At 38.9% G+C, this 23,593-nt stretch overlaps 1 protein-coding gene across 2 annotated transcripts in view; it reads right to left on the bottom strand.

Annotated features, from left to right (window-relative positions):
- LOC123874601 overlaps positions 1-22,699 on the bottom strand; it is a 34,572-nt gene extending 11,873 nt beyond the window's left edge. The window contains exons 1-8 of one of the 2 annotated variants that reach the window (XM_045920089.1): positions 22,503-22,582; positions 21,900-22,408; positions 4,005-4,752; positions 3,140-3,321; positions 2,402-2,519; positions 1,744-1,987; positions 1,069-1,296; positions 198-391 (exon numbers count right to left, since the gene is read on the bottom strand). In XM_045920089.1, the coding sequence (XP_045776045.1) occupies positions 198-391; positions 1,069-1,296; positions 1,744-1,987; positions 2,402-2,519; positions 3,140-3,321; positions 4,005-4,752; positions 21,900-21,925 (1,740 nt within the window). In that variant the 5' untranslated portion in view covers positions 21,926-22,408; positions 22,503-22,582. Of the gene's footprint in view, positions 1-197; positions 392-1,068; positions 1,297-1,743; positions 1,988-2,401; positions 2,520-3,139; positions 3,322-4,004; positions 4,753-21,899; positions 22,409-22,502 lie in introns of both variants that reach the window. The other variant, XM_045920088.1, reaches the window with a different exon arrangement.
- Between the last annotated feature and the right edge of the window lie 894 nt (positions 22,700-23,593).

The following is a 23,593-nucleotide window of genomic DNA, read 5'->3' as shown; positions in this document are numbered from 1 at the left end:
GAAAAAAGGTACTCTTATAGGATCACTTCGTTGTGTTTGTCTGTCGTGCCTGTTAAGAAAAGTGAATAAAAGCCTATACAGTACTTCCTGTTGACCTAGAATCATGTTTGACAGGTAGGTAGGCCTTACAACACAAGTCAAGAAAAAATCCAAAAACTAAGTTTGTGGTGTTGTGGAAGTATAAAATTGACCATTACCTGAACTGCGAGTAAAGTAGACTGAAGTGACGCTAGGTCAATCCGTTGGTCTCTTTGCAGCGTCAGTCCCTGCTGCAGCAATGATAGCAGAGAGCCGGGGTAGGTCCCATCTTGTGGTAGAGACACTCCAATCTTCCACAGTGTGTATAGCTCCTTAAGTTTGTCGTAGGAAAGTGATTTCCAAGGTAGGACGGCTGCAAATGACAATAATAGGGATGATGCCTACTAGCTAATTCGGCAACCTTTTTATCAAACTTCAAAATGGTCGTTTGTACGAAACACATAGATGTGACGTCATACACATTTGACGTAATTTGACGTACTTTTTTAGTTAAATCGATAATTTGAATGGTTAGCAAACTTAAAACTAGCTGTGAATGTAGATTTTACGAATTTTGGAAGACCCTCTATTTAAATACAGACCTTGACGATATCTTGCAGTACAATTTTAGTAGAAAGGTGAAGGAGGATCCCGGGCAAAATGTTCTTGCACACTCTCTGAATATACCCTTGTAGACTACCATTAGACAGACAACTTTGTCACAATGTTCATAACTTTTAAGTTTAGAATTGATTAGCGCTTTGTCACCAATGAGTCTTATTGGACGATAATCCACCGAATCCAATGCATCAAGCTAATACTTGGCACAGCTAAGTACCAGCTTGTTGGATTAGCTTCGGAAGACGACAAAGCCAAGTACTAGTGACAGAACATGTTTAAATGGTTTTTTATTTTTTGGCCAACTTTATAAAACAGATTTGACGATCACAGATCTAATTAACTTCTGAGCAACGTCGAATAAATTCGAAAATCGAAGCAGCTTCAAGGTAGAAGGTTTTTATCACCCGGCGTCATCTATACAGCACTCACCATTGCAGCATTCCCACAGCATGATACACAGCGAATATACGTCGCTCTTGGAGCACGGGTACACCAGCCCGTCTGCGTCGGCCGAGAACAGCTCCGGCGCCTGCCAGCGATAATGCTCCGACTCAGAGTAAGCCTTGTAGTGTTTGGGCACCGCGTTGGCGCTGAGGTACGCTTCCGATGACCGTTGAGATATCAGGGGTTCGGATTCTGCTGTGGAATCTCGTGTGTCTGGATGGAATAATATTTTTTTTTACTAATAAGAGCGAAGCAAGCCCCAAATTTTTGAAGTCATTCCTATCCTACGAGGACAAGGAAGTTTCTATACAGAAGAATCTTAATTGACAGAAGTAATGGTGACGGATAGGTATACCGTAAGATGGCGCTACCGCCGCCGCCTTCAACAATCAACATTTCTCTTATCACATTCTTTTTAGTCTTCAATTTTTTTTTAAATAAATCGATATGGGTATATATCTAAATACCATACAAGTATACTAGCTGACCCGCCCCGGCTTCGCCCAGGCGGAAGTTAAAAACGGGGGGTAGAATTACAAAAAACCCGCTACGTCAGCCACTTTGGCGGTGGTATAGATAACGCTCATGTGTGCACAAAGCCATGCATGTCTTTTTGGCGAATGATTTGGCCAATATTTGTGATTGCTACTTAGTACTTACCAGTCAAATTGACATAGAGCGGCTCCGGCGAGTAGGCATCGTAGCGCTTGTTGGCTTGTTTGGTGTTGGTCGGCAGCGGCACGCAGGGCGCCACGTCGGCCAGCTTGGCGGTGTCGTGTGCAGTGATCATAACGCTCATGCTGCTCAGCTCGGTGTGCACAAAGCCATGCATGCGCAGGAAGACCAGCGCGTTGGCGATGTCCAGCGCGTAGTGGACTGACGTTTGCGCGCTGAGGATGCGACCCTGGTAGATTTCTTGTCGTATTATTTACTTATCAATAATTTAAATAAAAATGTTGTTTGCTTTTTTATTCATTTATTAATTTAATTACAGACTAAATGAAAAGTGAACATTTTACACCAAACTTTGTAGACCAAAGCACTAGATAAATACTGAGTATTTGCAATTTGCAACCCAAATAGACTGTAGTCTATGGCTAGGGCTCTAGGGCTGACAAAAATCATCGGCCTTAAAAGATTAATATATTTTAAGACTTGATTTAATTTTTTTGACGGCTAGTGTAAGCTGTGAGAGCAGACCGCGCAGAAATATACAGAAAGACATTTCTTTAATTTATCTTGGCTGTTTATTTCATGTTGTCGTGTGCTATAAAGTTTTCTATATATCTATTTATGCCGTGGTTTATACGCTGCTTACCTGAACATGAAGAATACCAAACAAAGAGTCGCTACACCGCTCGCAAATGATGTGAATATTGTTCTGCACATCTGGATACAGTCCCATCAGAAGTATGATGTTGGGATGGCGACATTTTCTGTAATGAAATATAACAAAGTTGAACAGTGATGGTAATGACAAAAACCGGTCAAGTGCGAGTCCTGTAAGGATTCCTTTTTCCTTTTGATGTACGGAACCCTAAAAAGTACCTGTAGTAAAAGTATTGTATGTTTTCAAAGGAAAATCTCGCTGAAAAGATATTCTAAACAAGATTGTTACTCACAGGCTTAATTCAGTTAAATGCTAGTTACATCGTCTTACTGTCTACGCAAAGTGCAGAAATCCTTTATTAGTTCGAGTATATGCTTTTATAAGATGACTAGCAGATACCTGCAATTTCGTCCATGTGAACGAAAATTTAAGTTTTTAAAATCCCATGGAAACCTTTATTTTCCGGGATAAAAACCTGTGTCACCACGCCCCACGGCTCCAGATCTTTTCTCTAGTGTCCCAGCCACGTTGAAAGCACTTGCTAACATAGAAGGAAGAGTCACCTCAGTATGTTTATTTCCAAGCTCTGTTTCTTCCTCACGCGCTCCACGGTGACGCCCGCCAGCCGCTTGTGCTGCACCGGCACCACGCCTCACGGTTCCAGATATTGTTCTCTAGTGTCACAGCCACGTTGAAAGCACTTGCTGATATAGAAGGAAGACTCACCTCAGTATGTTTATTTCCAAGCTCTGTTTCTTCCTCACGCGATCCACGGTGACGCCCGCCAGCCGCTTGAGCTGCACCGGCACCACGCCCCACGCGCCGCGGCTCCAGATCTTGTTCTTCTCTAGCGTCACGTTAAGGTTACAGGCGCTTGCGATAGGCAGACCGAATGCACTCGTGTCACTCTGCCAAACAATATGGAATCCAGAATTTAAACTATCGCGATCAATTTAAAACAGTATTCGAAACTCGAGCCCGCTATTTGCCGAAACTATCTAACTACATTCTAAACTAGTCAACAAAGTATCCCGCCTAAGGATACCATACCATGCAGTTGACAAATTGGTAGTCGACAAATAAGTTTTTTGAGAGATGACTGAGAAAATTATCACATTATCTATCAATAATCTGATTTATCAGCTTTACACATCTCTGCTCCGCTCCTCTTCCGGGAACAAGCATCCTCAGTAACAGTAAGGTCAGTTTGGCTAATGGCTATGCTTTAGTCAATCCGCGCAAACTCCAGAATATAAAGCTAAGGCGTGATAGCCGCACCGCTGAAAGAATCATCAGCACCGCGTCAAGGATATTGCTCACTTCACTATCACTTGTTGTACAAGGCCGCAGCATGATTATGAGTCATACTGAAAAAACCGGCCAAGTGCGAGTCAGACTCGCGCACCGAGGGTTCCGTACTCGGGTATTTTTTCCGATCCTATAAGGGTTCTGATTTTCCTTTTGAGTTACGGAACCCTAAAAAGGTAAAATTCGACTAAAACGCAGCCTCAGCTTTCTTGCTATATAGTTACAGACTATACTAAATCGCTGTTCTAATAATGTGTACATAACCAAGATTTTCAAAAGTTACCTTGCTATCATCAGACTTGCTCGTATTCACAAAGGGAGCCTGCAGCTGTTCATCGGCCCACTGGTCGAAATGCTTCAATTCGCTCATCACTTCCCACAGCTTCTCCTCGCAGCTGTCGTTCTTCTGACTTCCAGAACTCTGACTAGAGGTCTTCACGTCCCCAGCGGCGTTCAGCCCATCGACTTCTTCATGCTCACTTAAGAACTCCTTGGTATTGAAATGCAACGAATTGTTTTTGAAGAATAGCGGCGGTGATGAAGACTGTTCGTCTTTAAAATCTATCTGTTTTTGAACTTGAAAATCGGGCGATCTTTGTCTAGGATAGCGTTTATTTGATTTCCTCGGCTCCGAAAAGGACGCTCCGTACATATTGCCGGGCATAAAAACCTGGTTCTGAAATAGGAACTGGACGTTTGGGACGCCCTCGTAAGCCCTTTCCTCAGAATGTGCGTTTCGTTCACGCTTATTTTGGGTTTTCTTCTTATATTTCATGGCAGACTTTTTCTCATAGTTGAAAGTTGTGTCGGGATCACCGGTGCAGTCAGTGCAAGACACGGGGAGTGAGTGGCGTCCGCATTTCTTCTTTACTGGAGTCTCTTGCAGATCCTTGCTGCCTCCAGATCTCCGCGCTTGGAATTCTGCTAGGTCCCTTTTGTACTCCTCGGTGCGAATAGTGCCTGGGTTGGGTTGGTCATCTTGAGTGGGCGTCGGTGGAGTTACGTGACCCGTGGTAACTGTTATACGTTCCCTGTAACAATAAAATGGACGCTATTTAGAAGAGATGCGAGAAAAAAATGAATTGAAAAATAAGCGCCGAGGCACATCATTTTCATCATACCAGTCCCTTGTGCAACAACTGCAATAATTGTTATGATTGGTTGAATGTATGGTAATGCTTGTTGTATCTGATAATTTTAGCCAATAGCGAGAGAGTGTCAGCTAATCAGAGAACGGAGCCCTCGAAGCGGTATACCTCCTGATCATTATTCCAACCTACTGGCTATAAGTGTCTTCAGGTTTTCATTGGAGACTTTTGATAGTAGACACGCTTTAAATTTAACTTTTTAAGCCGTTTTGCTAGGAAACTTAGGTACTAGTTACTCAGTAATCAAAATCACGAATTTTGGACTCTATTTTAGTACAGTTTTCCGTATGTATAGAAATGAGTTTAGGTTTGTATTCAGTGGCCCAAAAACTTCCGGATTAAAGTAAGAGTTTTTTCATTCATTCATTATTAAGGTATTTAGTTTATTTTGTTGATTTCTTATCACTTTTAGATACGGAAAACATTAATCAGATACTTCCTACCTTACAATTTTAAGTACTCAACTAATTTAAAGAGGAAGCAATCAATCTCTTCCAGATATTGTAAAAGTTAGTGGCGAAGTCGTAAACATGAAATGTAATTGTAACTGCATGTTGCATGTCCACCTGACACACTTGTGCATGCGGATGGGCGGAACGGATCGACAATACAACTGAAGATGACGCCATCGCCACCGGCGAGCGATTGTGTGGTTTCTGCTGATCGCACATTACAACACCGCGACCGGCCGCAAAAGCGGCCATCCATAAATTACGTCACATGGTAAGGGGGAGGGAGTCGATGAAGTGTGACATTGTGTGACAAGGGGGTAGGAGGGGTCCTAAATTTCGTGACGTCACATTTCAAAATTTATTTTAATCTAAGTGCTAAGTTAAACACGAACTTTGAACTAATAAGGAAAAACTCAAAAACATTAACTGCAAACATTAGAAAAGTAACGTTCGAATCAGTGTGATTTTAAGATGTGGGTTCAAAGTCCATGGACTCAAGATGAATAGGTAAGATTGATCTTTAATTAATATAAGTAATCGTTTTTTGTTTTGTTAATTTCTTGCAATGTTTGATTTGATGTTAATTTTATTAAAAAATCCTTTAAATTCAAATAAATTTCGGAACTGCTGTTTTAATTCAATCATTAATTTGGCTGGTCTGCACTCCGTATAGTAAGTATGCGACCAGCATTCGATGATCGGTATCATATTCACAACTTTCGGTTGCAAAAAATCACATGATGATATTGATACGAGTTCTTACACGTATCTTTTGCTAAATATTTTCTATTTTGAGCTGGGCTGCAGTTTTCTAGATTTTATCTAGTGCAGTGATGCGATGGCTTGGCTAAGGCATCAAGATATATTTTGAGTTCGGTTACCGACATGAATTGAATACAGGATCCAGACTGGAGCAATTTTTTTTTAAAATACAAATAGCGAGCAAACGTGCGGGTTGCCTGATGTTAGGCGATTACTGCCACCCATGAACATTTGCAGTACTAGAGGAACCGCCAATGCATTGCCGGCTTTTCAGGAATTTGTTGGTCCGCCCTTGTTGAATAATAATTATTATTATTATTATTATAGCCCATGTTGTAATCTAATGGAACAACGCTGAAGGGAGTTGATTCCACAGTAAAGTTTGCATGTGGGTGGAAAAAAGGATCTTGCAGAACGGGCGGTCGAAGTGCACCAGGCACCCAGGCGGTGAGGGTGGAATTGCTTGCGGGGGCGTGCGGTGCGGTATTGAGAGAAAAGCGACATAGATTACATTAGACCTTTTCCTAATTTTGCATTAACTAAACGATAGAAACTTAATTGGCCTATGTAATAGCTTATTTGTATTAGCTATACAGAAAAGCTAATAGCTTTTTTTCTGTAAGTATATACCTAAGACCTAACTAAGCTTTTTGTTTTCCTAATAAATAAATAAACCTACACTGTACACTCAGTGTACATTCGAGCGCACTGTGAGAGCTCATAGTAATGATTGTGAATACGGGTAATTCATCATTCAAAAAATAAACTGTGCAAGAGCAAAACAAAATCTTACCAGGGTCAACAGCTTAACCATTAATAATGTTAAAAAAAATTCAATACCTCCGACGCCACCGTGGGATAATCGCGGGTCGCACACCAACTAACTGGTTATTGTGCCGTTTATAGTTCAGTTACTTTTAACTATTTCCTCCGCGCCGCGGTTAACTTTGAACTAACTTCAGCTACTATGCCAGTTCAACCGTAACACTTCTATTAGAGCGAGAGCCCGTGAGGGTCAGAACTTCGTTATTTTATAAAAGCTGAAAGTTTCTCTACGCATTGCTTCCAACACTGGGAGGGACGATCAGCTACTATGAAGTTTGGATCAACGTGGCTTTGGCAGATAACATTTAACAAAGGTGTATAAAATCTTTCGCCAAAGTACCTATAAAGTGTATTTTTTTTTTTCTTCGGAATTACAAATCATGTCAGTCATGCATTGCCAGACACTTAGGTTGAAATCTATAGACCTCACTTTGACTTTGCTTAGACTAAAGTTTCAGTTAAAACGAGACAGATTTATGCCAGCGGTATAACGCCGTCTCGTTTTAACAATGTCTTAAGTCAAAGTTCGTTCTATAGATCTCAGCCTTAATATAGTGGCAAGTGGCAACCCTCTGCCAGATAGGTTTCTGGTCGACGAAATAACGAAGGTCTGGCCACCACGGGCTCCGAGTCCATATATTTATTTCTGAACAGTTAGGCAATGAAATGCTTTCTGTATAGACGTAATTTGGAGATTATATAAAAGTCTGATTAAAAAAAAGTTTGAAAAAAGCTTGATTAAAATTCAGGCCATGTCAGGGCATCGTATTGTATTGAAACGCTCAATCGCTCGCCGTAGTCTTATGCCGATAGGGTGGCAATTGGCTGCAGCCGAAGTCTTCCTCGGACCAGACGCGAGCGAATATTGAACTTATTAAATCGTAAATCTAAGAATCATCAACATCATGATCAACCCTTCGCCGGCTCACTGCTAAGAACGGATCGTCTCTCACAATGAGACGGCTTTGGCCATAGTCTACCAAGTTGGCCAAGTGCGGATTGGCAGAGCATTATACAGAACTCTCTCGCATGCAGATTTCCTTACGATGTTTTTTCTTCACCATTAATTGCTTAAATGCCCATACCTAACTACGAAAACTTCTTCTTCCTTCTTTTTCTCCTTTTTTCTCTTTATTGTTACTTCTTTCTGGTATAAATATTTAAAAAAAAGTCAGAAGTGCGTGCCCCCAGATGTCCCGAAGAGGAGACCGACGTCTTAACGACTGGGCTAACACGTTAAAACGCATAAAAACTGACAACTTCCAAAGTTACTCAATGAGACGGATAAAAAAGCAGTAGTTATGTAGGTACCTACCACTGAACTATGCAGGCAATGATTAGTCAGGAGTCATGAACGTGGCCATGACTAAGCCGGTCACGATTGTGCTCCGAGACCAAAATCTTCGGTTCTCAGGTTTTAAAATTTAAAGAAACGTTCATTACCTACTGCAAAATCGATTTTTTCACTAGTTTTTTATTTATTTATTCAGATACAACGTTGCCCTTGACTGCGATCCCACCTGGTGGTAAGTGATGATGCAGTCTAAGATGGAAGAGGGCTAACTAAGCGGAAGAAGTATAGAAGTTTTTATTAAACCCATACCCCTTTGTCTTCTAGACGGTATCGTACCGGAACGCTAAATCGCTAAGCGGCGCGGTTTTGCAAGTAAGGGTGGTAACTGGTAACTAGCCACGGCCAAAGCCTCCAACCAGATCAAAAGTGTGGAAGTAAAGGCTTATAATTAGGCAATTTAATGGTTCCATCCATCGATATAAATTCCAAATTCGAAAAATAATCAACAACTGAGGTTAAACCCGCACTGCGCAATTTCACCGCGCGATTTTTCTTCAGAATTACCTATGTGAAATGGAATTTGTATGAAGGCGTTTTCATAAGTATTTTTTTCGCGATTGCAGGCGGCTTCATACAGTTTTGATTTCCATCCACACAAATTCGATTTCGGTAAAAAAAAATGTACCTACACACTATTATCCTTTTAATTTTTTTTAAATTTAAATATAAGTTAGCCCTTGGCTGCAATCTCACCTGGTGGTCAGTGATGATATGGTCCTAAGATGAATAGTAAAGCCGGGGCAGATCAAATAGCAATATACCTACTAATAAAAGTGACGCCGCGTCGCATCATCAGTTTCATCATAACACAAAATTGGGATATAATTAAGAGATTAGATTAGAGAAAGCCGCAAGATAAATAGCTTACTGATAATTTCAGAATGCATTATGAACCAAATCTGGCGCTTATATAAGGTGGTGTTGGATGCTTTGTTTAGAATAGAGAGCATCACCAATAGGCAATAGCCCGCTACCTAATTTTAATGTCAAGAAGATAAGCTTACATAAATTCGATGCTGTCTATCCATCAATTTTCGTTATATTTTTTGATAGTCAACGATGTAATGGCTGATGCACATTATTCCAGTAGCAGAACTGGGACATCAACCATCATCCATGCCCTCTCACTTCTCAGGCATGGAGATTTCCTTACGATGTTTCAACGTTAAAATAAGTACATAATAGCGCAAATAGCTAACTCTGAAAAGTTAGCACTACTGTATAATACTCAGTGAATCGTACCCGGGCTATCAACCTTTTATTAAATACTAGCTGATGCCCGCGACTTCATCCACGTGGATTTAGGTTTTTCAAAATCCTGTGGGAACTCTTTGATTTTCCGGGATATAAAGTAGCCTATGTGCTAATCCAGGATATTATCTATCTCCATTCCAAATTTCAGCCAAATCCGTCAAGGAGTAACAAACGTACAAACACACATACACACCAACTTTCGCCTTTATAATATTAGTGTGAAGTGTGATAACCCTCTAATCAATTTAGTGCTGCTTATGAAATTTAGTCAACAGTGTCAGTATTTTGATTTCAGTAGAACGCAAAGAATTTAATGACGTGACGTTATAGACTACAGGCCCATGTTCAAAAATGGATGGGTCATATGAACCACCAGGTGACGTATACAGGACGATATAAGAGCATAAAATAATAAGATTCAGCACTATGCCGTCACTTGTAAGCTGTCCAACAGTTCAAATGATTTTACAGCTTTAAAAATCAAGTATACCATGAAATTAAGATAATTATTGATACACATTCAAATGAACACTAATTTTTTGACGGCATTATTTTTAATAGTACTTTTGAGTGCTAGATAATGTTTTGGAACCAAAGCCGTACTTTTTCAAATCACCCCCCGGACCACGGAAAGAGAGGGGGTTGCTACCCTCAATTTTTTCCCCTTGTCGCATGATTTTTGTACGGCGTTGCGGAATAATGGATTAGAGGCTGTATTGAAACAGTATGAAACTAATGCCGTACAGAATTAAATGACCAAATTTATCCTGGAAATTATCGGAAAATCAAAAAATTTACTGACTTTGTGGCGCACCATTTTTTTACGGCACTGCGCGCTTTCTTATTATTTTTCATGGATCTATCGATGGTAAAAATGCCGTACAAAAATATATGACCAAAATGTACTCACTCTACCTGCACTTTCGAATTCTCACCAGCACTCTGTTGGACAGCTTACAAGTGACGGCATAGTGCTGAATCTTATTATTTTATGCTCTTATATCGTCCTGTATACGTCACCTGGTGGTTCATATGACCCATCCATTTTTGAACATGGGCCTGTAGTCTATTAGTCTACTAGGTGAATATTGGGCAGGCCACTTTTCAATAATTTTGGATTTGGAATTAATCTAAGCGTCCAATCCAGTGGCACCCTATAGTATTTTCAAAAATCAGTGACCTACAAAACTAGATTTATAGAAACGTTCAAGTCCTATGCTAGAATAAACTTACTGGATTCAGGAAGTAGAACAATGTGAACCAGCCATTACATTTTATTTGATAGCAGGAGGTAATACGATGCAGCAACCGGCCAATAGTTCGGTGAAAGTGAAATTTCGATACTGTTTTAGACAAAGCCTTCATTGAATGGTACAGAAAAGGCTTTTGTTACATGTATCAATCATGTGCCGCGGGTTAGATTTTTTCGTGTCATCTCTAATTTCTTGTTAATTTTTCGTTAGGTAACGAAAAATCTAATATTTTATTTAATTATTCTCTTTAATGAAGTCTAACCCCATAGACTACCGCTATACAAAACATCACATTATTTTATTACTACAGTCCAAAACCCTATTCCGTAGGCGATAGCATTTAAATTTTACACCCTACCTTCGATTTTGGTGAACTTTAAGAAATGTCCACTCTTCTGTCTAGATCAATATGTAACCTAATAATTTTCTCCAAATGTGATTTAAAATAAAATTTTAATCTTCCTAAAAGTGGGTTATCAATAAAAATAGATTCCAATTTCCAATTATCACCAAGCAAAAAACGTTCTAAATACAAAGAATACAATAGGTATGTAATTTATAGAATTGAATGCCAGTACACAAAAAACGGTCTGAAAATCGGTTCGATAGATTAAAGTGAAATAGCGAAAATAATTTTCTAAAGTAAAAGTACGAACTGTCTCATTCGCTACCATTCATCTGATTGTTAAAGTGACACAGATCACGAAGCTGTGTGATCTATTGTATGGTCTGTTCGCTTAGAAAATTCCGATTGTGCAGAGATTCAGCTTCGTCGTCATCTCAACCGATGAACGTCTACTGCGGAACAGTTGAAGAGATTTCCACATCCAACTGCTTTGTGTTGTTTGCAGGGTTGGAAAAAAAACAGTTTAAAGAAACATTTTTTGCTTAAAACAATTTTAATAAGTACATAATATGCTTCAATCAAATATTTAGAATTTTGAATCAATGCCAACCCTGGTTGTTTGGTCCAGCGATTTTTTCCTGGCGACTTTGACCCAGTCCGACCTTTTCGCGATATAACACATAAATAAATTAGTTACTCATTTGGCAGCGATGTGTGAGCACCGACCACTAAGCAAACTGTCTTTGTTGTGCACCTAATAGAACATGGTTCTTCACATCCTTGCTCTGACCCAAGTTGTGGCCGTAGAGGCTGTCGAAATTCCAAGAGATCTGTCTTAATGGCAACCGCAACCAGAATCTCTTGGCTGCGTCTTGCTGCTCGGGCGTCAATGAGTCACCATATAGGTCGGATTGGCTGCCGCAGCCGGGCTGCTTAGTGCGCGGGGACACTTGGTTTTCGTAATCGGATATTTCTAAGTGAAACGACCTTACTGATAAAACGGGAAAATAGTAGGTATCATTTCGCTTGATTAACGCATAAGTATGCTGAATATTAAGTAAACCTCATTAATGCGAAGATCGTCGCAAAAACTGCACTAAGCCACGCAAATGCTCGTGATAAAAAGTCGAAAAATGCAATAAAACCGACATGCCGTAATATGTAAAGATGTAATAAGTTGGTTAAGCGTCAGCAATGACAACAACAATGGTTCCGTAGATTATTAATCCGTACAAAAGTATAATGCCGTACTTACGGCTTCCACATTTTAATGGGACCCGTAAACTCGGTGTCAGTGAATTTTAATGGAACTCAAAGAAGTCATAATCTTTAAAACTTTTAGGCAAGTTTTTAAAAAGGTTCAAAACAAACGATTCCGAAAAGAATTTGATAAAACTTTTAGCAGTTAGGGCGACTAAGCATAAAATGGAGATTAGCGTCTTAGATTAGAAGGATGGCATATCCAATATCCATACTTATATGCCTACTAAAATTTAATATTATAAATGCGAAAGTGTGTGTGTCTATCCGTTTGCTAGCTTTTCACGGCCCTAATTTAACTGATTTTGGTCACGCAAAGTTAGCTTACATCCCGGGAACTAGGGGGGATAGGCTACTTTTTATGCCGGAATATCAGATTTAACCTAAATCCTAAATCCACGCGGACGAAGTCGCGGGCATCATCTAGTATTGTATAAGTAAATCAAAATAAGAAGTACCTACCTATTTCCTTATTAAAAACACTAAAAATCCACTTTTTGAATTTTGATGATTTAGTACTTAGTTACTTACTTACTTAAATTTTCTTAAACACTACAATAGTAACATTCTATTTCTAAATCATAATAAAGCAGATTAGACTTTAGCACACATTTGACTACGTAACTCCAAAGTGCAAATTGATTATTGAATAGACAATTCGTTGTTATAACTTTCAATTCGCGGAACATATTTTAATTCACAATCTTCAGCTATTGTGACCAATGGAGGCGATTTATTTTCAATATCGAGTCTAAATAAATGTTTATTTTATTTTATTTCGTGTATCATGGTCAATTTCAAATCGATTTTGCTAAAATCCGTAGCGAATTCAAACACTTTTCATTGATCCGGTCACTACTTGTGACGAGACGAGGGGTTATTGCATAACGCACCTCCAATGAACATAACGAATTTTGATAAAGTAGGTATATGCCTTTCTTGTTATTCTAGGTAGGTTACTTAATACCTACTAACTAATCTAATTCCAATATGCACCTACCACCAATTAATATTAATAAGTAGTTGATGCCCGCGACTTTGTTCGCGTGGATATAGGCTTTTTAAGATCTCGTAGGAACTTTTTATTTTTCCGGGATAAAAAGTAGCCTATGTGTTAATCCAGTGTATAATAATCTATCTTCATTCTCAGCCAAATCCGCCCAGTAGTTTTTGCGTGAAAGAGTAACAAACGTACACACACACAAACTATCCCCTTTTTAATATTAATGTAATATACGTAGTAGGATTTCTATGAGTACAACCAATATGATCGGTCCGTTGCCTAGTCATCTCCTATTGAATATGATCTCTGGCAGAAACCTCGTCTTCTGACAGAAAGCACTACAAAACTAAGTATCCTTTACTGCGGTGCGTTACACAAATCCATACTAATATCCATACTAATATTATAAATGCGAAAGTGTGTCTGTCTGTCTGTCTGCTACGCTTTCACGGGTCAACCACTGAACCGATTTTAATGAAATTTTGTGCAGACTTAGGATACATTCCGGGAAAGGACATAGGCTACTTTTATCCCGGAAAAACAAACAGTTCCCGCGGGATTCCTAAATACTCATCCGCTTGATCGATTCGTATGAAAGGTGCCGAGGTAGCTTGCGACCCTGTAATTGACATAGGCAACTTTTCATCCCGGAAAATCAAACAGTTCCCACGGGATCTTTAAAAACCTAAATCCACGCGGACGAAGTCGCGGGCATCCTCTAGTATTTTATAATTTAAGCACATTTACAGGTAACTTGCATGTAAACCATTGACAAAGAAACTAGATTTAGATATGGGCGAATTGATTTTTTTAAGTGTTTTAGATCAAAATATTCAAACCTACGTACCAACAATCACTTCCTTTCCGACTGTAACCAGGTCAATCATTAAGTCTTTCCGATTAGAAATTTGAATAGTTATAATTTTATATTTTGTACTACTTGACGGTTGAGCAACATCTCATACCTATTTAATTGTACCTTTACCCATATTAATAGGTAGGTATATGGCTATATGCTATTTAATTGTAAATAATTTTTTGGCACATTAATATGCCCATAATCATATAATTATAGTTATATACATATTTCATTGCAAATTAACAAAATTATTTAATTGCAAATAAGATTTTTTATAAGTAAAAATAGTAAGTGAAATTATTAAAAAACTGATTACAATATAATTAAACAACTACAGATTATTTGGTAGGTAGGTAACTACCTACTAATATTATGAATGCGAAAGTGTGTCTGCAAGCTTTTCAGGGGCCATCCGTTAAACCGATTATAAGGAAGGTATAAAAATAGCTTGCATCTCAGGGAAGGACGTAGGCTACTCTTTGTCCCGGAAAATCAAGGAATTCGCACAGGATTATAGCGTAAAAACCTAAATCCACACTGAACAAGTCATGGGCATAATCTCTTTGGTACAGAGATAGCTTGCATCCCATTCTACATCCGTACTTTATATCTCGGTGCCCACGGGATATTCAAAAACCTGAAACATACGCGGGCGAAGTCATCACGCCCGATCATTTTGCCAAAAGTTGAAATTGCTCTAAACCCTATAGGAAACTCAAAGTACTGTGGTGCGCCGCCGCCATTGTATCCATCAAAGTAAATACATAGTAAAGCCTAGTTTGGGTTGTTATCAAGAAAAACGCTGCACCTCGGATCGGTGTGTATACTGCGCCTTAGAGCCAGCCCTAATTAACTACAAACCTATTTAGCCAACTAAAAACGCACAATACCCGTGACCAACGATTATTCTCCTTTCCACAATGCGTCTGGAATGTCTATTGGAATTAAATGAAAAGGTTTAGCTCGAGCGATTGTTGAAATTATAGGCGGAGACCTCGTTAACAATACGCCGATGACGGAACATCTCTATAGAGACAAATCACAGCCAGAAATAGTTCTAATGTACTTTTAGCTATAAATATTTACATATTATATATCACGATATTAAAATGCAGTGTTACTCATAGTCTAGGCGTCCTAGGCTTTAGGGCGCTTTATATTTGCCAGAAAGTGCCGCGCGGCTGCAGCGGTGCGGTCGCGATTCTTCGTAAATCCATCCATACTAATACTAATATTATAAATGCGAAAGTGTGTCTGTCTGTCTGTCTGTCTGTCTGCTACGTTTTCACGTCCCAACCGCTGAACCGATTTTAATGAAATTTGGTACAGACTTGGGGTACATCCCGGGGAAGGACATAGGCTACTTTTTATCCCGGAAAATCAAAGAGTTCCTACGGGATAAAAAACCGATATCCACGCGGGCGAAGCCGCGGGCATTCTCTAGTACATAAATAAAAACGCGCGACTGCCAATTTTCGTTATGATATTCGTGATTAGAAGGTCAAAATACGTTATCATACCAAATTGCAGATTCACCCGAGGTATGCGCTTTTCGGAAGTTTATCCAAATAATCAAATGCAAATCATATATTTTGGTGCTAAGCCGCGACCTAAGCTTTCCTTTACCGAGGTGTTGATTAAGTACTGGCAAATATCGTTTCGAATTCTATAACAGATTACTGATAAGACAAAAATGGACGCCAAAGAAAAAGTGAAAGATTATCTATTTGGGGCACAGCATGGATTAATTTTCTGGTTGCGTTTCCTCATTTCATTTCGAGCTGGTAAAAATATCGGCTCATTATTCATAATACTGAGGTAGATGATTACGATCGCCTTTTGGCTATTCAATAGTCTATTAAAGTTGTTCAATCATCGTTCAATTACGAAACAATTACAGAATTTCTGCATTATTCAATCATTCGGTTTCGATTCGTGTCACGTAAGTGAATGAAATGAAATGTTCAATTGAAATGATAGTTTAATTTTGGCGCTTTATTTTGTAATTTTTGAAAGGTCTGTTATTTGGAAGATCTGGAACATGATCTGAGACCGGCACCTCTTGTCAAACCACGAGGGAGAGAGAGATCCGGGCGAAATCGCGGGCCTCAACTATTAAAGTCATAAATCATAGTTCTAAATAAAAATGTATTCATTTGTTTGTTTGTCCTTTAATCACAATGCAACGGAACAACAAAGCGACGTAATTAATACTTTAAAGACCTGAAGAAGGGACAGGCTATTTTTTATCCTAAACGAAAAGCCCACGACATTTTTAAAAACCTAAACCCAATCACCGCGGCTATAATATCTTTGTCATCTTTTCTAACCCGAAGGGTGCTTATCGGGACCCTATTGCTGAGCCTGCGCTGTCCGTCCGTCTGTCTGTCAGCGGGCTGTAACTCGTGAACCGTAATTAACTGAGAGTTAAAATTTTCACACAATTCTGTATTTCTTTGTCAGCTAAGTATAACAAATAATAAAAATTTCAAAATAGCCGCCAGGAATGTTAAAAAAATAATTAAAACGTGTTATTTCTTGTACGACGGTACGGAACCCTTCGTGTGCGAGTCAGACTCGCACTTGACCAGTTTTTTACATCGCAAGATAACGTGTAGGACAAGATTTAGCTCGTAGGTACATGAATCTCGTTAATTGAACCATTATCGCTAAATACATAACTATAGTTAAGTACGGAAAATAGAGAGCTACTTACCGTTTTACAGGTTCAATTAACTGGAGTAACATAACATTGTTTTCTCTTCGGCCGACCAGACCGTAGACAGACGGAGAAACCTACGTTTACGTGACTAAACTATGGCAATTAGCAACCATTATGAAGGTAGATTGATAAAATCGGTCAAGTGCGAGTTTGACTCGCACAGGAAGGGTTCCGCACCATCATACAAGAAATAACACTTTAGTTTTTTACGTTTTTATGACGAATTTTGAAATTTTTAGTATTTGTTGTTACAGCGGCAATAGAAATACACGTCACTCTGTAAAAATCTCAGCTCTCTACCTATTAAAGTTTACGAGATACAGGCCACTGACAGACAAAAGGACGGACGGCTGAGTCTTAGTAATAGGGTCCCGTTGAAATCCTTCGGGTAGGGAACCCAAAATAGTGACATATTTTTCATTTACCATGCCAGTTATAAAACATAGAATAGGTTTCCGATCGTTAAAATCGGCTGAATTCATTTGTGATTGTAACTAATATTTATTGATGTTATTGATAAAATTAATCCTACGAAAGTTGGCTAATTGATGTGTGTGTGGCGAGTGTCAACTCTGAATCACAGCACGCACACGGGCGAAGCCGCGGGCATCATCTAGTTATACATACAATAAAGATAATACAGTCCACTGTAGACTTGAATAAGGTCATCTTAATAACTAGGTATACTTACCTCAAACAAGGTAGGTACGAGGCTTAACAAATTATGAGGCACTGTATAAAAATTAAACAATAGGAACTGACAATCTCACGACAATTTGTTCACTCGCTACGTTTGGATATTTTGATCGTGATGCGTTTGCGCAGTTATTTTGTTGAAAACAATCTGCTATTTATTGCCTATCGTTAAATCCAAAGACCCACTATATATTTTGATGCTTATCGACATTCACGATTACGAACGAGGGTATACAAAGCTTTTTCTTGCGAAGGTGTAGAATCTATGTAGATACCCGAATTGGTGGTTGTTTTTTCGATTACCTATAAACCCCAAGAGTATAATACATTTTTACGAAAAATTATGTAGGCGCCAGACGTATTGAAGGCAAGTCACGTCTGTCGTAGAACCGATGGCCGCTGGAGCAGAGACGTATTTTGAAGTGGAGACCGCGTATCAGAAAGCGCAGTGTGGAACGACCTCCAACCCGCTAGATCGACGACTTGAAGATAGTAGGAAGTGGGTGGATGAGAAAGGCGGAGGACCGTGTGTGGTGGCGCGCACCTGGGAAGCCTATGTTCAGCAGTGGACGTAAACAGGCTGATTGATTGATGGATTGTTCTTATGGTAGCAGCTAGGCAGGGTTGAGAACCCAATACTTATTACTTTGGTATCGATGTAATGTAATCGGCACTAAACTTACGGGTATTCTTCTGCGAAAACATTTTCGCACGCCGAATTAACTGATAACCTAAAACATACGAGCGTATCTTCCGGTCTGATATTTCAAGTTGACTGGGTCCAATAAGGCTATTGATTTTTAGGGTAAGTACCTACCTGTCTACTGCAGTTTGCAACAACGTTGCGGATGTGACGAACTCATATAAATTAACTTGTCATGGGGTCCAGCCCCCGTTTTACGAAACGCATTGCCAATAATCGTAATCGATGCTGTTGGCTAAACGCGGTTTTGTATAAAAGCACTTGCGTGTCAGTCTTCAGCCAATGGTAAGGATTCTATAGTACGGGATCTTAGGTTGAGATCTATAAAGCGCAGTCTGACTTTGCTCAGCCTGACATTGTTAAAACGAGACAGCGTTATACCGCTGGCATAAATCTCTCTCGTTTTAACTGAAACTCAAGTCTAAACAAAGTCAAGGTGCGCTCTATAGATTTCAACCTTATTCGGTAATAATTTGAGAATCGGATGATCACCGTTCGAACACTTGCTTGCGTAGCCATTCAGTGGCAGGACAGTTACAAATACGTATCTGGCCTAGGTACTCAGGTACCTGTGCTTAGTTTGGCTGGCATCAAAGATATTAGGGAACTTTAATCTGTGGCTGGCATGATTCGTCGGCTAGTCGGTAGACTAGGTAAGTAGGTACCATGTTAAAATACATTTATGGTTCCTAGTTATTACTATAGTCACAGGTCATTTTTGTGTTAGGCTGAGATTTATAGAGCGTACTTTGACTTTGCTGATTTAAGCTTCAGTTAAAACGAGACTGTTTTATGTCAGCAGATTAGCGCTGGCTCAAGCAACGTTAACGTGTGCTCTTCCTTAGCTTAGTGCCGCGAAATAGGTTTTTTTGAGAAAATCGGCAAATAGAAAGACCTCTTTTATCTATGCAGAGATAGATAGTTCGCGCTTTTCTAGTAGACACTCTCCTTCCGAAGGTTGACAGTCGTTAGGGCGATTTCAACTTTCTAGACCGCAGCTTTGAAGGCAGAATCGCGCTATGCGCAGTGCTTTGATTACACCGTGACATAAGTACAAGACACAATAAACAGTTTAATAAATAGGCTTTTAAGTTCCCGGTAGCGTCACTACAACGCTCTATTTCTGAACCGGTTTGTGTAGGCAACGATCCGCGTGATAATCACGTTTCCACACCGTTGCCAAGCGTTTACTTGCCGGCTGCACTTATGTTATGCCATCAAATTACAGGTGGCGCCTTGTCTAGCTGAGACTCCAAGATATACGCTTTAGCAGTGGCGTGCAAGTCTCACACTAATATTATAAAGGCGAAAGTTTGTGTGTATGTATGGGTGTATATTTGTTACTCTTTCACGCAAAAACTACTGAACGGATTTGGTTGAAATTCGGAATGGAGGTAGATTATACCCTGGATTAACACATAATCAAAGAGTTCCTATGGGATTTTTAAAAACCTTAATCCACGTGAACGAAGTTGCAGGTGTCAGCTAGTAGAGGCATAAAGGCATTGCTTACCCAAGTTGAAATAACCCAATATTTATTTTTTATCACGACACGACGTAGTAAATTAAGTGACCTAACTAATGCTTAACCTAATTTCTAAAACTGTGCACGCCACTACGCCTTAGGCAAGTAGCTATTCTTCCTGTGCTGATGTCGGTCGCTTACGTCAGTACGTGTACACTGCTGGTCGAAAGTTGTATCGTTAATTTGCTACAATCTCAATTGTTATTGGCGAATCTATGGTGTTCTTGCTGCAACGGCGCATTTCACCCAATGGTGACGGGTCAGCCAATCAGAGCTAATTGAGAAAACCACACTGTAGTTGTCAAATTACGATGTAGGCTTTTTGTACTTTATGCTATTGTTCCAATCCAATCCATCAGCCGGCATGCGTCCACAGCTAGACATAGGCCTTTTCAAGAGCGCGCCACCAAACACGGTCCTCCGCCTTCTTCATCCACTCGCTTCCCGCAACCTTCTTCAGGTCATCGGTCCAGCGGGCACTGTCAGCGTCGTAGTGACATTATATTAGTACGCGCGTATTACTATGAAGGTACATGCGCCCATCATCAGCAGAATTCAATTGTGGCCTCGAGGTTAGTGGCCTCGTCTTCTACTGTCCTACAATCCTTTCCTACTTTCATAGACAAATAGAGGATTAACCAAGGAGTAACATAGGCTACTTTTTTGATCAATTTTTAAATAAATAGTTGTTTTTTACCTATGTACACCGAAATCTCCCGAGATTTCGGAACCGATTTGCGTATTTTTTTTTTTGTAATCGTGGTGATCCTACGGGATTTTTAACACCTTGCATATTGCAGGCCGGAAAATCAAAAGTTCCCATGGAAATGTTTAAAAACCTGAATCCACGCGGGCGAAGCCGCGGGAACCATCTAATTAATATTAAGTATAAAAATGTGTCTGTCTGTCAGCTTTGCACGGATTTTGACGAAATTCGGTACAGAGATAGGTAGGATCCCAATTCCCAAGGACGGATATAGGTAGGCTACTTTTGTCCCTGAAAATCAAAGAGGTCCTGTCCTGACAAGAGTTTGAACAAGTGTAAATTAAAAATTTATGACACCCCCGACAAAGTACTTGAGTTTTCCAAAACATCATTTTCAAATAAATAATTATGTATCTAGGCAACGTCCATCTGGACAACTTGACATTTGTCAATTGACATAATATTATGAACCTAACGGTTATCTAACCTTCTTTTCTTCAAGAAAACTAGAAAAGAGCTGATAACTCTTAAACGGCTGAACCAATTTTTTTGGATTATAGTTAAGAACACTCTCGATCAAGCCACCTTTCAAACAAAAAAAAAGTAAATTAAAATCGGTTCATTCGTTTAGGCGCTGCGATGCCACAGACAGATACACAGATACACACGTCAAACTTATAACTCCCCTCTTTTTGGTTCGGGGGTTAAAAACCGAAAAAACCTAATTCAACGCGAATGAATTCGCGACCACCATTTAGTAGGTAGGTATTTTAATGAGTTTAATAGTAGCAAAATTTATAATAGCCTATAGCCTTAATTCTGTATATGAATATGCACGGTCTACTATGATCTAGGTAAGTGCCTACAACTTACCTATGCATATTTGTTATTTATGTAGAAGATCGACAAATCGAGTAGGAGGCGGCGAGCGGCTTATTTCAAAGACTTGAAAGATATTGCACACAAACAAGCCGCAAATCGCAACAAACATTCGCCATTCTTGATTTCCTATAAGTATTTATGTACTTATTCTACGTATTTTTTTTTTGCCTTTATTCAAGGGGCTTCGTCTGTACAGAATTCGGCGATTATCAAGCCTAAACTTAGTACAAATCAGTGCTAAAAATTGAAGGTTACTTGTTACGTTTTGTTTTGTTTTTTCTAGCTTTCCATTGGAAATAGAATCAAAAACCTTTAATTTCCGATACTGCAACGTCGGTGTCATATAGAAATAACAATAGGAATATAGTAAAAGAGTCTCCATTCAATTAAAAGTATTTTAAGTAAGTAAGGTAGTCAAGTTTACTTACCGGCGCAACCACTTGAAAACACCCATTTCTTGCGAAGAAGCCACTTTACAAATCAAAAATATCTAAACTAATTGCACATCCAATCCCGCAAAAAAACACAGCACTTGACTATCTATAAAACTTTTCGAATTTCAAACAGAGAACTACTGAGTCTCTCGACACGAGAATCACGCGGAACATTACCGGCGAATTAACTTTTTAAAAGTTCGATGTTGTAAAAAAACGTCTAGCAACAATGAACGTCGATATATTGTGCGGTCAGACAAAACATCACGAACACTACGGCAATCGCAATGAGTTGAATTTGGTTTTTTGTACAAATTACTTTTCGTCGCGCTCCGGTGATCCACTTCATCCACGCTGGTTGAACTGAGCCTCACGCGTCCCAGCCTACTGAATACTGACTAGTGACTACCTAACCGCAGGCAGGCGACAACATAATTTATATATTTTTGAATGTAAACTCGTCAACGTCATTCGATTTCCGTTGTTCAAATAAGTGTTATTTACTAAAACAATTTCTTTGATTTAATAATTAATTAAAATGCAAGGTACTTTTATTTCAACTTTCAATGCTAGTTTTGTATTGTTTATATTAATTACCTTCTTGAAATTGACGTTTCTGCGAATGACCGACTTTGCAGCGCTTTATATTCGCATAGGAATTTCTTCATCTTCTAAATATTTTTCTATGAATTCTATGAAACATTAATTGTTTAAAATTAATTATATACACAAAATTAAAATGTTAGCCACTACTAAACTTAATAATTAAAATGGTACATTAAGTTTTGGATCATTTTGGATTCATATTAGGATCTGACAGTAAATAAATGAAGCATAGTTTCAAAAGCAATTTCCGCCGTTACTGCATAGTTAAAAAAAAGTACTTTTTAATTTAAAAAAAGTATTATAATAAGTTAGCATTTTTAACGATACTATTAATGTAAATAAATAAAAATCTTTACTATTAGAGTAACCTGAGTTACTCTGAAAACACATTGACTTTGAAAACATAACATATCTACAATTTTCGACCTACATTTGATTTTTATACATCCGGGAACGGATGATGGGATGGGAGGCAGTGAGAAGGATGTCCATAATTTTTGAAGAAAATAGAGCATTCAGTAGTCATTACCTGAAATCGGTTAAGAACCGATAAGATTTTTTTATCGAAATTCTGCACATCCTCAAATAAATGATTTGACTGAGGAATGGAGAGTTAAAAATTAACGCAAAGATTAGGTACCTACCTTTTATATCGGAAAATTAAAGATTAACCCGCGAAATTAGAAAAAAACTGTATCTATGCGGACTAATTCGCCAGTATCATTTAGTTATTAGGCACATGTATACTTACCTGTTAATCTGTTGTTATTTTTAAAATACTCAATGCCGAATTAATACCACTAGTTTAAGTAACTAACTAACTAGGTATAATTTAGATTCTGAAAGACGGACATAACATGTTAGTTATTTTTATATCGGTAGGTACCTATAACGATGCAAAACAAACTTGTCGCTGGCAAAATCGTAAAGTTAGTTATATCGTCGCTTTTCTTACGAAGTGAAACTGACATCGACTAAAATGTTCAGAGCGAGCATTTTTCGCAAATTTTTGAAATTAAATTTTCACAGAATGTGTACTAATTATATTGCCGCTAAATATAATAACAACAAAATATAATAAT

The sequence above is a fragment of the Maniola jurtina genome, chromosome 18 (genome assembly GCF_905333055.1).
Source record: "Maniola jurtina chromosome 18, ilManJurt1.1, whole genome shotgun sequence".
In the NCBI taxonomy this organism is placed as follows: Eukaryota; Metazoa; Arthropoda; class Insecta; order Lepidoptera; family Nymphalidae; genus Maniola; species Maniola jurtina.
Note: the sequence above shows the minus strand (reverse complement) of the source record. Positions and strands in the feature narration are given on the sequence as shown.